The 13,678-nt window shown below is 33.1% G+C and overlaps 2 protein-coding genes across 7 annotated transcripts; one reads left to right on the top strand and one right to left on the bottom strand.

The window, feature by feature from the left end:
• Positions 1-1,712: 1,712 nt before the first annotated feature.
• Positions 1,713-7,967, bottom strand: LOC116007800 (queuine tRNA-ribosyltransferase catalytic subunit 1-like). Of its 4 annotated transcripts, none has more exons than XM_031248471.1 (16): positions 7,865-7,967; positions 7,619-7,676; positions 7,259-7,352; positions 6,579-6,757; positions 6,359-6,409; positions 5,613-5,669; positions 4,877-4,997; positions 4,458-4,524; positions 4,330-4,371; positions 3,900-4,005; positions 3,702-3,812; positions 3,538-3,609; positions 3,348-3,449; positions 3,221-3,267; positions 3,094-3,121; positions 1,713-2,386 (listed from the first exon to the last, which is right to left on the bottom strand). In XM_031248471.1, the coding sequence occupies exons 1-16, from the start codon at positions 7,942-7,944 to the stop codon at positions 2,264-2,266; spliced, it is 1,338 nt and encodes a 445-aa protein (XP_031104331.1). In that variant the 5' UTR covers positions 7,945-7,967; the 3' UTR covers positions 1,713-2,263. The 4 variants fall into 4 exon arrangements, 3 of the variants coding, with proteins under 3 accessions (XP_031104331.1, XP_031104332.1, XP_031104333.1); XM_031248472.1 differs by having other exon boundaries at positions 7,851-7,940; XM_031248473.1 differs by having other exon boundaries at positions 7,619-7,728; positions 7,865-7,924.
• Positions 7,968-11,560: 3,593 nt separating this feature from the next.
• On the top strand, positions 11,561-13,575 carry LOC116007981 (protein FAM91A1-like). Of its 3 annotated transcripts, none has more exons than XM_031248634.1 (5): positions 11,561-11,776; positions 11,860-12,050; positions 12,705-12,822; positions 13,375-13,471; positions 13,547-13,575. In XM_031248634.1, exons 2-5 carry the CDS (start codon positions 11,923-11,925, stop codon positions 13,558-13,560), a joined length of 357 nt encoding a protein of 118 aa, XP_031104494.1. In that variant the 5' UTR covers positions 11,561-11,776; positions 11,860-11,922; the 3' UTR covers positions 13,561-13,575. The 3 variants fall into 3 exon arrangements, with proteins under 3 accessions (XP_031104494.1, XP_031104493.1, XP_031104495.1); XM_031248633.1 differs by having other exon boundaries at positions 11,564-11,776; positions 11,870-12,050; XM_031248635.1 differs by having other exon boundaries at positions 11,565-11,776; positions 11,870-12,050; positions 13,556-13,575.
• Positions 13,576-13,678: the final 103 nt, after the last annotated feature.

Here is a 13,678-nt window from a genome sequence, read left to right as displayed (position 1 = left end):
ATCAACACTTGCCGAAACCAAACCAAACTAAACGATTTATGCTAATAAAAATGAAAAGCTCGTGAAAGTAACGAGATGAAAAATGCTTGTGAAAGTAACAAGAGGAAAACACAATAATAGAGAAAATAAAAAGTGGGTAAAGTCAAAGTAGGGTTGGGAGTTCAAAACTACCAACACAAACCCCAATACCTACCTACTATTATTTTATTCAAAGGGAGAAAAAACGGAAGAGGAAGATCTGTGGCAGTGGTCGGAGGCGGATAGAACTGCGACGGTGGTCGGGACGGAAGAAGAGAGAGAGCAAATGTAGAAGGTGACCAAAACCGCTGGCTCAAAGCTCCATTAGAGCTCCGGCCGGAGGCTGGCGGTGGAAGCAGAAGATGAGCAGCACAGAAAGGCATTTGGTTTTAGAGAGAGAAGGGAGGCAGCATTTATGAACAAGATTAATTGAACTTGACTTGTTTAATAGTCTCAAGCAACTTGACTTCTTTGATTGCATAAGTCGAACTTAAATACCATAAAGTGTTTATTTAATAATTCATTAGTCTCAAGTTATCTATCTTGTTTATTATTCATTTTACCTATCTTGTTTTTTTATTTATTTATCAAATTAATTTTGTTCTTTGTTTATTTTTTTTATAATTTTTAAATTCATAACTTTTTGTGTTTAATAGTATTTTTAATGAGGTTTCTAAATATATTAATTTTATATACTAATATTACACTAAATATTGTTAAAAATTGAATTGAAAATAACTTGAATTAAATGTCATTAATCAAACCAGATATATAAAATGAGATGAAGAGAGTTAAAGAATTAAGTGAAGTAATTATATTTAACTGAACACGCAACAGTCTTGAATTAGATCAAGAATAAATATGCCACATGGATTTTCTTATATTCAAATCCTTGAGCATACCATTAGACTAAAATGGTCATTGCACAACAATAGTTTGCACTTAATGACTAAGAAGGTTAGAAATTGATTTTGTGAAAGTCACAAGTCAAAGTAGTTGCACCACAAGAGTTTTGGTTATGGATCTAAGATTAACTTTAAAAAATTACAACATATGGTTATATTTTTGTAAATAATTATTATTTTATTTATAAATTTAATCTTATAACCAATTTAGATAATACAAAACTGAGGTAATAATTAATAATTAATAATTTATGTAAAGAAAATTATGTGAACTTGTCTAGCGATTGAGACTCTTCAGCATATCTTGATATTCTTGTTAAAATTGCCTGGAACAATATAGTGGACATCCTTTCAATAACATTCCTGATAAGCGCGCTTCAAAAAAATTCTTGATTCTTGTGAACATAGAACAGCTGTACTCTAATTAGTCTATGAATAAACCTATAAGTTCATTAATGACCATCTTGCCAAACTCATTAACTTTTTTAATTTTTTTAAATACTACTCACTCTAATGATCATCTTGCCAAACTCATTAACTTTTTTATTATTATTACAATTGTTATTTATTAATGGTCACCTCCACACCGGAATACATTTCACGATTTACTCCTCCTAACACGTTTGGATTTAGGAATAATTAGCAGCTCTGCCTTGTCCTAACACTTCAAACTTGTCCATAGAATACACGGTACAGAGACATTTGGAATCCTCTTCTACGACAGTGGTGAACTGAACTTGTAGACAAAAAGAAGACAAGAATATGGAAGTTTCATCTCAATACAAAGTATTGTATAAAAAGCAATCCATTCAAATTTGAAAGGAAACCTTTTGTAAGAACTAAGAATCAAATTGACAGTGCAAAATTTGTTTGTTACATCAAAAGATTCCTGATATGTGTAATCCTAGTCTGGCAGCATACTACAAGTCTACAACAAAATGCATGCTGCAATATCACCAATGGACTGTTAATGCTCTCATGTAGCTCAAAAAAGCAAAGTGTACATGCCTATGATCCTCTGATTGGGAGATAAGTCAAAATCTTTGTGGGTCTAAAAACTGATTTGACTACTCCAACAGCATAATGCGTTTTGAACTAGTAGAGTTCAGTAAATTAATCTATATTTTTTTTCCTATCCTCAGTGTCAGGTTAATTATGTCAGAAGATAACCAAAACTGTTACCTCGCTGCCTTTGTTAGTATGCAACTCTCTCTGTTAACTAGACGGAAAATATAACAGAAGAGGGTAATCAGTAGCCTATTTCCATGTCACAATGTAAGAATGCCATGGCCACAAAAATTATGGGGATAAAATGATGTGAAATCCATACCCCCAACCTCTTACGCTCTGTGTTCACTAGGCTTCATTTCGGATGATGAAAATGGAGCACAGCATGAAGAAATGTCAATTCCAGCAACCTCCATGGCATTGCAGACCCATTCAGGAACATCGCCTTTGGGGAACTACAGATCAACATTAAAAGTATGAAATCATAAAACAGTTAACTGTAATACTGTAATGGAGGACAAAACATTGTACACCGGTCCAATAAGTTAACCAATTACATATCCTGTGAGGTGAAGAAGTGTTAAAAACTTTACCAAAATCCAGACTACAGCAAAGCCACAAGTGTAGATGTTATAGAAGTCTGCTGGTGGATGGGACATTGGAGAAAGGGAATTCAAACTAAAAATGCTTGTCTTAATCACCCGATTTGATTTATGATCAATAGAAGAAGAGATGCTTATGTAAACACATGCTTGATATTATGATGTTCTGTAAAATAAATGAACAGATATTGATCTCCTGAAGATTGATTACTTAATGTATTAATGCTCATGGCAAAGCTCTAATTTTTCAGCAAGTTCCCCTATGGAGAAAATGAGGTTTACAACTATTTATTGATGAGTAGTATAATAACCTCAAACAGAGACAATGATGCCATTCATACTCCAGAAAAATAGTAATGATACACAACAAAAACAGTTCAATCCAAATAAAATCCACAAAAAGAATATTTCCCATGCATGGAATGCAAGATGGACATATACAAATAAACCGCATTTTGAGTATGAACAAAGAGAGAATATGAGCTGTGTGTTTCCTGTTTCTTTCATTATTCCAAAAACCATAAAATACAGACAACTGAGTAGCGTGTACGAGTGATTACCATTTTCTGCAGAAACTCACAAACAAATCTGCAAGAGAAAATGTGTATTTTTTAAATGATATATAACCAAACATTAAGAAAGAAAACAACCAAACCAGAAGTCAGTAGGGAGTTAAGATAAGCATACTTTGGAAACCATCCTTGAGCAATTGATGAGTGTAGATCTCTGCTCAGCTGCAAAGTTAAAATATTTTACAGTATTTGAGTGCAATGATGAAGGTAAAAGGAAACTCTCTTTTTGCATAGGCTGATACCTTCATCATGTAATATAAGTTATGATATGACAAAAGTTGAGAACCCATGGCATCTTTTGTAACAAGGGAATGAATATAGGCTCTGGTATATTTTTTGCAGACCTGTAGAATGATAATCTCTGAAGTTTAGAATAAAGCATTTGCAGTCAAAATGAGGCAATAAGAATAGTAAAGGAATATACTTATATACCATACAGTCACATGTAGGATCGATGGGACGGATGTCATTAGCCATTGCTTGGTGTTTAAGCTTCAGAACTCCCTGCATTTCAGCCAAAATTAAAGAGGTTATGGAAGACATAACTCAACTAAACTGATTATGGATAATAGCCATATCACCAATCAAGTTGTCACCTCAGGCACCAGAGCTGTGCCAAAGCGAGCGGTGCGAGTAGGATAGACGCAGTCATACATGTCCGCACCCAAAGCACTGCAAACTACAATATCTAGAGGGTATCCAACACCCTGGACCATATAAAAACCAAGGTATCAGAAAATACATCAGAAACAGAAAAATGCAAAATAAATACGGAGTGAATTAGTGAAATGCACCATGACATATCGTGGTTTGTCCTCGGGCAATGCAGCAGTACACTGAGCCACAACACGCCAAAATGAATCTTTATCTTCACCACCCGCAAGACCACCAATAGCATAGCTGTGACAAGTAAATTTTGTTATTCCATTCAATTGTTATCGCTGACCCGCAAGTAAACTAATCCAACTACATACTGGAAAATTAGTGGTCTTGAGTTCATTCTTCCAACAACTATTAGATAACAAGGAAAGGGTAATCAAGAAATAGATAAACAATAGTTAGGGAAAGGGGAAACTTGAAGCAAACCAACCATGACTGCCTCGGTCTTGCTCTCAGTGGTTATAGACTCTTTTAGAAGACTAATAAATACTACTTGTTGGGGCTTGAAATGATAAAATAATATTTGAGCATAATAATTTAAAATTTAATGAAGTTTAAACATACCCAGGCAAATTACGATCCACCAGACCTTTGACACATATATCCCTAATAGGAAAGTAATTAGGTTAGGAAGAATAAATTCATCAATATAAAACATTGATCAAAGAATAGGAATATAGAGGTGATGTCACCTTAACACTGGATCTAAACCACCTTGCACGATGCCAAATAAATTTTGCTCATGCGGTCTTTTGTGAGCTGTTCAATAACATAACCAAGGTAATGTTGTTATTAAACAGAACACAGACTAGAAACAGGAGATTTGCACAAAACACATAAAACTAATGAGGAAATTATACTTATTTGGAAATTCTGAATAAAGTCAGCCTATAAGTTCTCATTAACCGTTTTAACATATTGAAATGTTTTTCTTTTCATTTTTAGCTAAATATACAGTTTAGAACATTAAAAACTTGCTGAGGACTGGAAAGGTTTTTCCTTAAATACAGTTGCATATGATTCAAATTACTGGATATGCATCTGCAAAGTTTGACTAGCCTTTTTGTCTGAAAATGGTTGCTCCCTGTTGCAGATCATTAGATCATATTACCTGCTATGCACCTGTCTATCCAGCGAAGAGTTCGATACATTGCTTCCTCAATTCGTGGACCTGTGATTGTGGTTCTCACAACATCATCAAGAGCCATAATAATATCCGCTCCAATTCTGTTCTGCAATAACAAAAGTGCACAAAAGATACAAACAACAATTATTTAATAGAATAAGAAAAAATGATTTGTGCTGATCCTTTTTAACTCTATAAACAAGTTGATTAAACAGCAGTACACAAATTTGATTTTCAAAGAACATACATATTAGTTTATTAATTCAAGTGATGATAAGAACCTACTTAATTTCAGTATTTGGCCCAGTATATCATGTAAGACAAATGTAACTGGTTTTATGGTCGGTACTCGGTAGTTTTTCTTATAAAGGTTGACTCCACTCCTTACAAAGTTAAAGAAAACTCTTCATGACTTCATGTAACAGGGGTTTTAATAGTGTTTCCCCAAACAAAATGGCATTTTAAAGTTGGCTAGGTCCAAATGCTTGTGAAAGTGGGCACAAAGGACTGCATAAGCAATACAGTCCCCAACTGTAAACTCTATATGAGGGAAGAATGAATTAGCTTCTTAACATGCTGCAGTATGGATTAAAGAATCAATAAATAATACAAAAGAATGTTGAATTGCTGAATGAATCTAATTCTAAGCCTGAGGGAGGTTATCTATAGGGTCTAAGTTTGTTGGATGTTGATTTCCATCTTTCTAGCATAATGTACATACTTGTATTTGTATTGACTCTTCAGGTGTGAGTAGCATTGGTTTCCCATCCACTGGAGACTGCAAAAGGAAAAAAGAGAATTACCAATAACGTAGGAGAAGAAATGGATGCAAAACTTTTAGTTAAAGCTATTGGGGACATCCATGACAATTTTCCAAGGAGTTGCAGCAAAATACATTATTCACTAGCATTAGAGGTTTCTACATGGAAATGATGATTGTGTTTCTCAGTTTTTGTTTTATATCTAGCAACTGTATATATTGTGTGAATGTATAATGTATTCACTCCAAAACAGAGGCCTGAGACATGTATTAAAGCTTGAACTTGAGTTAGTCTCTGTCCTTTCAATCATATGAAAGAAGATTGGGAAAACAACCCTAATTGTTAGTAAAAAGTTTAATAAAACAGGAAATGAATTGTGAAAAAAAATAAAATAAAAGGACAGATAAAATGAACAATATATACCTTGTGATAACTGAGGGGTCAAAAGTACCATTTTCCCCTGTTATTTTGGCATCTCAAGGGGAGGGGGGATGGAAAGTTTTCTAAACGGAAATGATACATTTTAGATTGTTCGCCGTCATTAGAGACTAGGTTTTGCAAGCATAAATAGAGAGAAACAACAAGTTTTTTTAAAAATGTAAACTAGCTTTGTACCTTTGTCAAATCATGATGTTCAACTAGTGGTTCAATTTGAACTGGACTACATAGCTTAGTATTAGAAAGCATATGAGAGAGCAGGAACTACCTGAAAAGTTACACCTTCTTCAGTAATATCAGCCAAGTGCAATAAAGAGACCTGAAATAAGTGATGCACAAATATCGATGTTTTATAATAAAGCCAGGCAAATTAGCAAATATCAATTAAAAAGTAAACAAGCAAAAGACACAAGTAATTAGTATAATAAGTAATACTCCGTAGTAGGCAATTTCTATATCAACAGTAAAAGTCATTAACAATAGACAACCATTTGAAAGCCTCCAGAATCAGTCAGCAAAGCCCTTGGCCAGTTCATAAATTTGTGCAGTCCCCCCAGCTCATCAATAAGTTCAGAAGTAGGGCGTAGAGCCAAATGGTAGGTGTTTCCAAGTATTATTTGGCAACCAATGTCCTCAAGCTGGTTGGTAGTCAAGCCTTTTATAGTCCCTGTAACCCAGAAATATAGAAATCCATGTACTAGAGGTCATGAATGAGTGCTAATTTGCTAAATATAGTACTTTTAGGAATAAAGTTATATATATACCGGTTGAAGAATCTGCTCAAGTAGGTTAAAAAAAATGAATAAGACAAGTGCCATATTTGTGGTTTCCAAATTTGTCCTTATTCATGAGTATAGAGTAATCAAACATATAAATTGGTTTTTAAGAATCTTAAAATATTGCAGTTGTCACAGGATGATTTTGTTATCTACTGATTTTTCTCAGCCAAACAGATGTATGGTGTTTGTTCACACCAAACAAGCTGTGTTGGGACTCCAGAGTTAAAGGATTGATGAAACTTCACTAAGGATGTATGACCCACGCCTTTTTCTTTATGGCCAACTTATTGGAAAAACAACAATAGAATAATGCAAATTATTTAATTGTTGGAGATATAATTCATGTGATTGTCATTCTATCAGTAAAATTCAGATTAATGCATTCCGACCTTGCGTTCCAACAGGCATAAATAGAGGTGTTTGGCACACGTAATGAGGGAGTGTGAGACGAGCTGCTCGGGCACGATTGAACTTCCCAAGAATCTGAGCCAGAAAAATCATGTCAGGGACCAAAATTATGACAAAAATTTACAATGTCAGTCAACATCAATACCATACATAGTCGTAACATATATTATTATTAATAATTTTTTAATGATACTTTGTGTAATCATGTATGAACTATATAATTGTACGAATACAATTGCCACTAATGTCAATGGATACTTTATTTAGATAGCATGCATCCAGCACCATCAATCATAATCAATGTCAAACTACTAAACTTACGAAACATCGAATAGATATACCTCAAACTGAAGAGCCATTGAACACTTGCTGCGCTCCGCCATCAGTCTATATCCCCGGCTACAGCAACAAATTTTACAGTATTGAGCTAAAAAAGCATAAACATAAAATTCTACACAACAAAATAATGAATGTTAACTTGAGAGAACCGATCGAAGTACAAACAAAGGTTTCGGCGCGAGTGTAATGTGGACGTTTTAGACGAAAACATAAAGCTAAGAGGTGAATGAATACTTGGAAATGCTTACGGATATAAGCGGAGACGGCGGCCGCCAAGGGCAGAAGTGCTCAGAGTTCGAAACTTGAATGGATGCCCTAAATTTAGCATGGCGCGCCGGCCATGGTCAACGTTACTTGCCAATTTATATTGCAGTCTTGGGAGGCGTCACCAAAACTGACAAATTTATATTTTACTATCTAATTTTTGAGTACGATCTATAAATGAATTGAAGCGATATCAAAATGGTACGGAGTACTAACTAAAAGTGAAAACATTTCCTTTATAAACATATTAAAATTAAGGTCACACGTGAGACCGTCTCACGGATCCTTATTCGTGAGACGAGTTGGGTCGAGTCAAAATACCGTGCAAATGTCATACTTATATGCTCAAATATAACACTAATCAATAATACAAATTTTGTTACTTATAAGAAAAAAAAGTAATACATTTTTCATAATAAGTAATGTTGACAAGTGCCCTTACTTATAAGGTCAAATATAATACTTTTGAGGAAAAATATCATACTTTTGAGGAAAAATGTCATACTTTTAAGGAAAAATATAATACTTTTAAATCGAAATGTAAAAGTATTGTATTTTCCCTTAAAAATATTACATTTACCCTTATAAGTAACAAAAATTTTATTTTTGATTAGTATTGCATTTGAGCATATAAGTATGACATTTGTGCATATAAGTGTTACATTTGCATCTTGAACCGACCCGTCCCATGGTGAGACGGCTGCTTATTAAATTTGAAAGTTGTATCTTGTATGCATTATTCTTTCTGTCCAATTTTATATGCATAATTTAGTTAATAAATCTGGACTAAAACTATTTACTTTTAATATTTTTTATAATTTTTAATTTATTATTAATATATACCGTTTATATATTGGGAATTTATATTAAATGTAATATTAAAAACACAAAAATTTAAATTTATAATTTATAAAAAAAAATAAAGAATACAAATTAATTTAGACCAATAATTAATAAACGTGACAAATTAATTTAAACAAATAGAGTAGTATAAATGAATTTTAATTCCACGATTGAAAATTTGGAATGTCCCACATTGAGTGCCTTTTGCAATGGGAATTTTGATATTTTGGTGTTGACATATTTGGATATTATATAGTTTTGATTTTCATGAAAATGCAAGTCAACAAATTTTGAAGAAGGTTAAGAGGTTTGGAATATTACAACAAAATATATGAATATAGTTTTTTTTCCTTCCAATATACATTTAATCATAAATCAAATCATCACAAATAAAATTGGAGAAATATGAGAGTAGATTCTCGAATTAATAGGTTTACCAAACAAGTTAGTTGCCTAATTAGTTAATTATCCATTTAAAGCATACTAATATTGACAACCTCACACGTATAACAAATGCAATTCTTGATTACCGTATTTATAAGATAAATCAACAAGTCATTGCATAATGAAAGATTATTGTTAAGCTGAATAATTCAGGTGGCTCCACGATCAAATTAACATTGGTCAAAGTACAATATGCTAGCCGGCCTATAAGTACAGTAACAAGCATAGTTGTGAATAATTGTTGGGGGTGGCTGTTCGGTTTCACTTGTATGGTTGATTCTGCTATAAATATCACAACAAAAAAACATGAGCAACATATCATGGGTTTTTTTCCTCATTTTTATACAATTTTTCTTATATCCACACATGTACATGACACCTACAACTTATGATGCACACAAACTCCTACGATTTTTTTTTTAATGTTTCATAAATAGTATTTCATATTATATATTTTACTTATAAAATGATGAAATTCGCGTACATATAAAGAGGACAATGCGACTAATTGTTATACTAAATTAATATTTTTGCAAAGAAAAAAGTCGCATCATACTAATAGTTCCATCAAGTTGTGGAAATACCTAAATGTACACATTAAATACTTCAAACGCAAAGCATAGAATTCACATTAGTGTGGCATCAATTAAAATGTTACATGTCACCTCAACACCAATTTGTTTTAAAGAGTTACAACATGTATCTATAACTTGCTAAAAGTGTCACTTGTACTATTTAAACAAGTTGTATGAATTTCGCTTTTTTTTGTTTGAAAACACAAGTTGTATGATTTAGTTGGGGTCTTGTTAAATAGAGATGGTTAATTACACTAATATAAACAATTGAATGATTTATTTGGCTCATTTTTTTATTTTTTAATATTATTTATTATCGTGATGGACTTAAAATACGTTAAAACACATATTCACTTGATATAATATATTAACTGAGATTCTCAAATCTCATAATAAGAAGGCCATTGAGTCATTGCGTTTTCATAGTTAATAGATTAATAAATTACTTATATTTTTGAATTATACTCACTTGTTAACCCCTACTCATATGACATGTTTGATTTGTTTTAAAAAGTGGATCACATTTGTTATTCAAAAAAATCGTATTAATGACATCACATGGTGAAATATCAAACAATTTGTGTAATGATATGAGTTTACCACAGTCACTATCTAATGGAGCGCACGAGGTAAGCCATCAATTCTATGTAATAGCATACAAGTCACACACGAGAAATTAACATACTTAGCAATAATCAAATTTGTGACATTCTAATACGATAATCATGCTCCATATACTCACCCACCCCTTTAAGAACTAATAACAATGCTAAGCTAGAGTATGATGATGGTGTTTTATTCTCATACTTTTGCATATAAACAGATGTTATGGGTGTGAGAAAAGATGGAGTTTTATCGTACCATTAAATATTTTATTAAAATAGTTAGTGAATAAAGTTGTCAATTATTAGGAAATCCGTTATCATATTTGTCTATGTGGAGTGGTTCATCACTCTCCATGACTTATTTGATGATGTTTTGATGATGGCTCTTGATGATTAATGAAGTTCTCAATTTGTTTTTTTTTTTTAAATTAAAATAATGGAAGTTCATATATCATTTTTAAATTATCATAATACTCATTGTACTGATGCGAAATTGTAGATTGTAGTTAGGTTATCAAACCCGTTCAACGGTTCGGGTTCACCCGCATTTCGGGAGTTGGCCTAGAGGGAATCATCACGGAATTGAATCGAGATTTTCTCATAATTATTTTTCATAAAGATAGCTCACTTGCCACTTGAACTACTCCATTAGGTTACAGTTTATGTTGACGTGATGATTAAAAAAAATACGCCTTCATTTCCTGCTTGGAGACGAAGAAGTTAATACTATTAATGTTCGGCGAGAGATGAACGCAAAGGAAGGCTGAGTCTTTCCTATATATACATTTTTTAAAATTTATTTTATTTAAAATGAAAAGGGCAATTAACATAATAATACATAGACAAAAAATTGTGTGAGGCTGTCTAACACAATTGTTGCCCTAATACATAAGAGTGATTATACATGTACTTTCAATTTTTACTCTCACTTTCTACTCATTATGAGTTGGCTTGCTTTGATTGCTCAATTTAATAGGGGATTATGGTGTTTATCTATTTTTCTTTCTTCTATTCAATTTAAATGCAAATGAAAGTAAAAGTTGTGTGTAAGTTTTCGAAAGTACATAGAAATATATATATATATATTTTTTGAGAACTACATAGAAATATTTTTATAATACATAAAAATTAAGATTATATATAGGATGTACCAAAAACTAGTTATACGACAAGAGTGCGTGCCCCACTCTGACAGTTCAAACCAAGGCCGTGTGCCCTGCAAGGCTGCAAGTTGCATCACGCAATTAAAACGCAACACCTTCACTGGCTAACTCATGTATTCGATTTGACCACCCTCATTAGTCATTACTTAGATCTCTGCTCCCTTTCCCTGGAGTTGAACCGACGAAGATGCAAGATCAAAACACCGAACCCTAATTAGATTGAAGTTTTATGCACATTTTACCGGCTGGAAGAGCTCAAGGAGTAGGTATGAACATACTGTCAATATGATTTCGGTCAATCCGATTCTAAAAAAGCGGAGGCTTTTCTAATTTGCTTCGGTTCTCGAAGTTATTTGCAGGGACTGGGCAGTTGTGTTTTGACAACTAGAGTTATTTGGCGGGGATTTGCAAGATGCAGCACGTTCCTGCTACAATAGAAGACCAACTGACGATCAAGGCTATCAAGGAAGAATGCCCCTGGGAAAGTCTTCCAAAGCGGCTTCAAGCTTCGTTGAATTCCAGAGAAGAATGGCATAGAAGGTTTACTTCTTTTTTATTTATTTTTTATCAATATTAGTGCAGAAACATTTATGATCAAATTTATATTGATGTTGTCTGCACTAGCGGATGGATGCTCTTTAATCAGCAAGTTTTAAAGATATCTAGCTTGAACGAAGGAGAAATGACTAGTTCTTTAAAATTTGCTGTATTTCATTAACAGAAGGGTAAAATAGAGCTAGCTTGAACGAAGGAGAAATGACTAGTTCTTTAAAATTTGTTGCATTTCATTAACAGAAGGGTCAAATTTGTTGTGTTTGTGCAATGCAATCAAGTTAGAGGCCTACAGTCCTGGAGTATACATGATAGGATGTTAGAATGACCTGGCTGAAACAAACCTCGCATACTATGTCTCTTACCAAATTTGGCAAAGGAATGAAATGCTCATCCACTACTCTCAGGTCTCTGGTGGTTAAGATGATGGAAGGATTTAAAATATTGTAGCTACTTTGGCATTTTGATTGAAGAAATAGTATTCTAGATATTTAATAAGCCAGGATATGAAGAACATATTTGATGTTTACTGATTTTTTACTATGAAACCTTCACACGTAGTGGAGGTATTCTCTAATAACTTTGATTCATATTTAGATAGGGTTATATTTGCTATTTGTAACTAACTAGGTTGTTATGCAGGATAATCGAACATTGCATAAAGACGAGGCTCCAATGGAACACGTGTTTTGCTCGAAAAGTATGCAGAGAAAGTGAATACTATGAAGAACTGATGCGTTATCTGCGAAGAAATTTAGCGGTGTGTATTATGTGGAAGGTTTTCTTGCTCTTCTGTTATTTGAAAGTTGTAAAGAGTGCTTCCTACTTAAATTGATAACATTTACTAATGTTATTGGTTTCATACATTTATGTATTCTCATTTGCTAGAGAAGCATGTGCTAGCAGCATAGCATGCAATTCTTTTCACAATTTTCTCATTTTTCAGATCATAATAGTTTGTTTTGTTTTATGACTTTTATCCAATACAGAATAGAAATTACAAATGTTTCCCCTTTCTAAATCGTGCTGCTGGTTGTAACTTTTATAAGAATCCTTCTATTTAATGTTCACATTCAGGGTGACATATAATGAGGTTTTTCTATGGCATGAGAATCCTTGTGGTGACATTTCTTTTTAGCATGGCTGTACTCATAGAGTCATAGGGATTAAGTTAACTATTACAAGATATCAGATTATTTGACTCACTCCTGTTAAAAGTCAAAACTATTTATATCTCATTCATTGATATTGACACAGAGTGTTTTTTTCTGAGGTTAAACTCAAGCAATCCATGTTCTTTATGTGGTTGCAGTTGTTTCCATATCACCTTGCGGAGTATGTTTGCCGCGTGATGAGGGTGTCTCCTTTCAGATACTACTGCGATATGATATTTGAAGTCATGAAAAATGGTATCACTTCCTTGCTTGTAATTTTAAATGGTTTTACAAGTTCAGCAGTTTTGCAGTCATAATTCTATGTATAAGGTTTTCCAGGGTAGTGGTTACTCAAATCTCCTTCCTTGGCTTTGGAGAGCAATCTGCAACCTAAGGTGTGAAAAATAGCACTTTAGCGCTGCTCAGTCCCATAGTTGTTGCTCTCTTTCTCTCTCTTTTTAT

This window comes from Ipomoea triloba, chromosome 16 (genome assembly GCF_003576645.1).
Source record: "Ipomoea triloba cultivar NCNSP0323 chromosome 16, ASM357664v1".
Taxonomy (NCBI): domain Eukaryota; kingdom Viridiplantae; phylum Streptophyta; class Magnoliopsida; order Solanales; family Convolvulaceae; genus Ipomoea; species Ipomoea triloba.
This window is presented reverse-complemented; position numbering and strand designations above follow the sequence as displayed.

What these genes read in the sequence shown, in the direction of transcription:
- LOC116007800 (XM_031248471.1), bottom strand. Translation starts at nt 7,944, where the DNA reads ATGCTAAATTTAGGGCATCCATTCAAGTTTCGAACTCTGAGCACTTCT. An exon ending in ATTCTGGAGGCTTTCAAATG is followed by an intron (nt 6,410 to 6,578) that starts GTTGTCTATTGT and finishes CACTTATTTCAG; the next exon opens with GTCTCTTTATTGCACTTGGC. An exon ending in ACTTATATTACATGATGAAG is followed by an intron (nt 3,268 to 3,347) that starts GTATCAGCCTAT and finishes TTAACTTTGCAG; the next exon opens with CTGAGCAGAGATCTACACTC.
- LOC116007981 (XM_031248634.1), top strand. Translation starts at nt 11,923, where the DNA reads ATGCAGCACGTTCCTGCTACAATAGAAGACCAACTGACGATCAAGGCT. An exon ending in AGAGAAGAATGGCATAGAAG is followed by an intron (nt 12,051 to 12,704) that starts GTTTACTTCTTT and finishes GTTGTTATGCAG; the next exon opens with GATAATCGAACATTGCATAA. An exon ending in ATCTGCGAAGAAATTTAGCG is followed by an intron (nt 12,823 to 13,374) that starts GTGTGTATTATG and finishes ATGTGGTTGCAG; the next exon opens with TTGTTTCCATATCACCTTGC.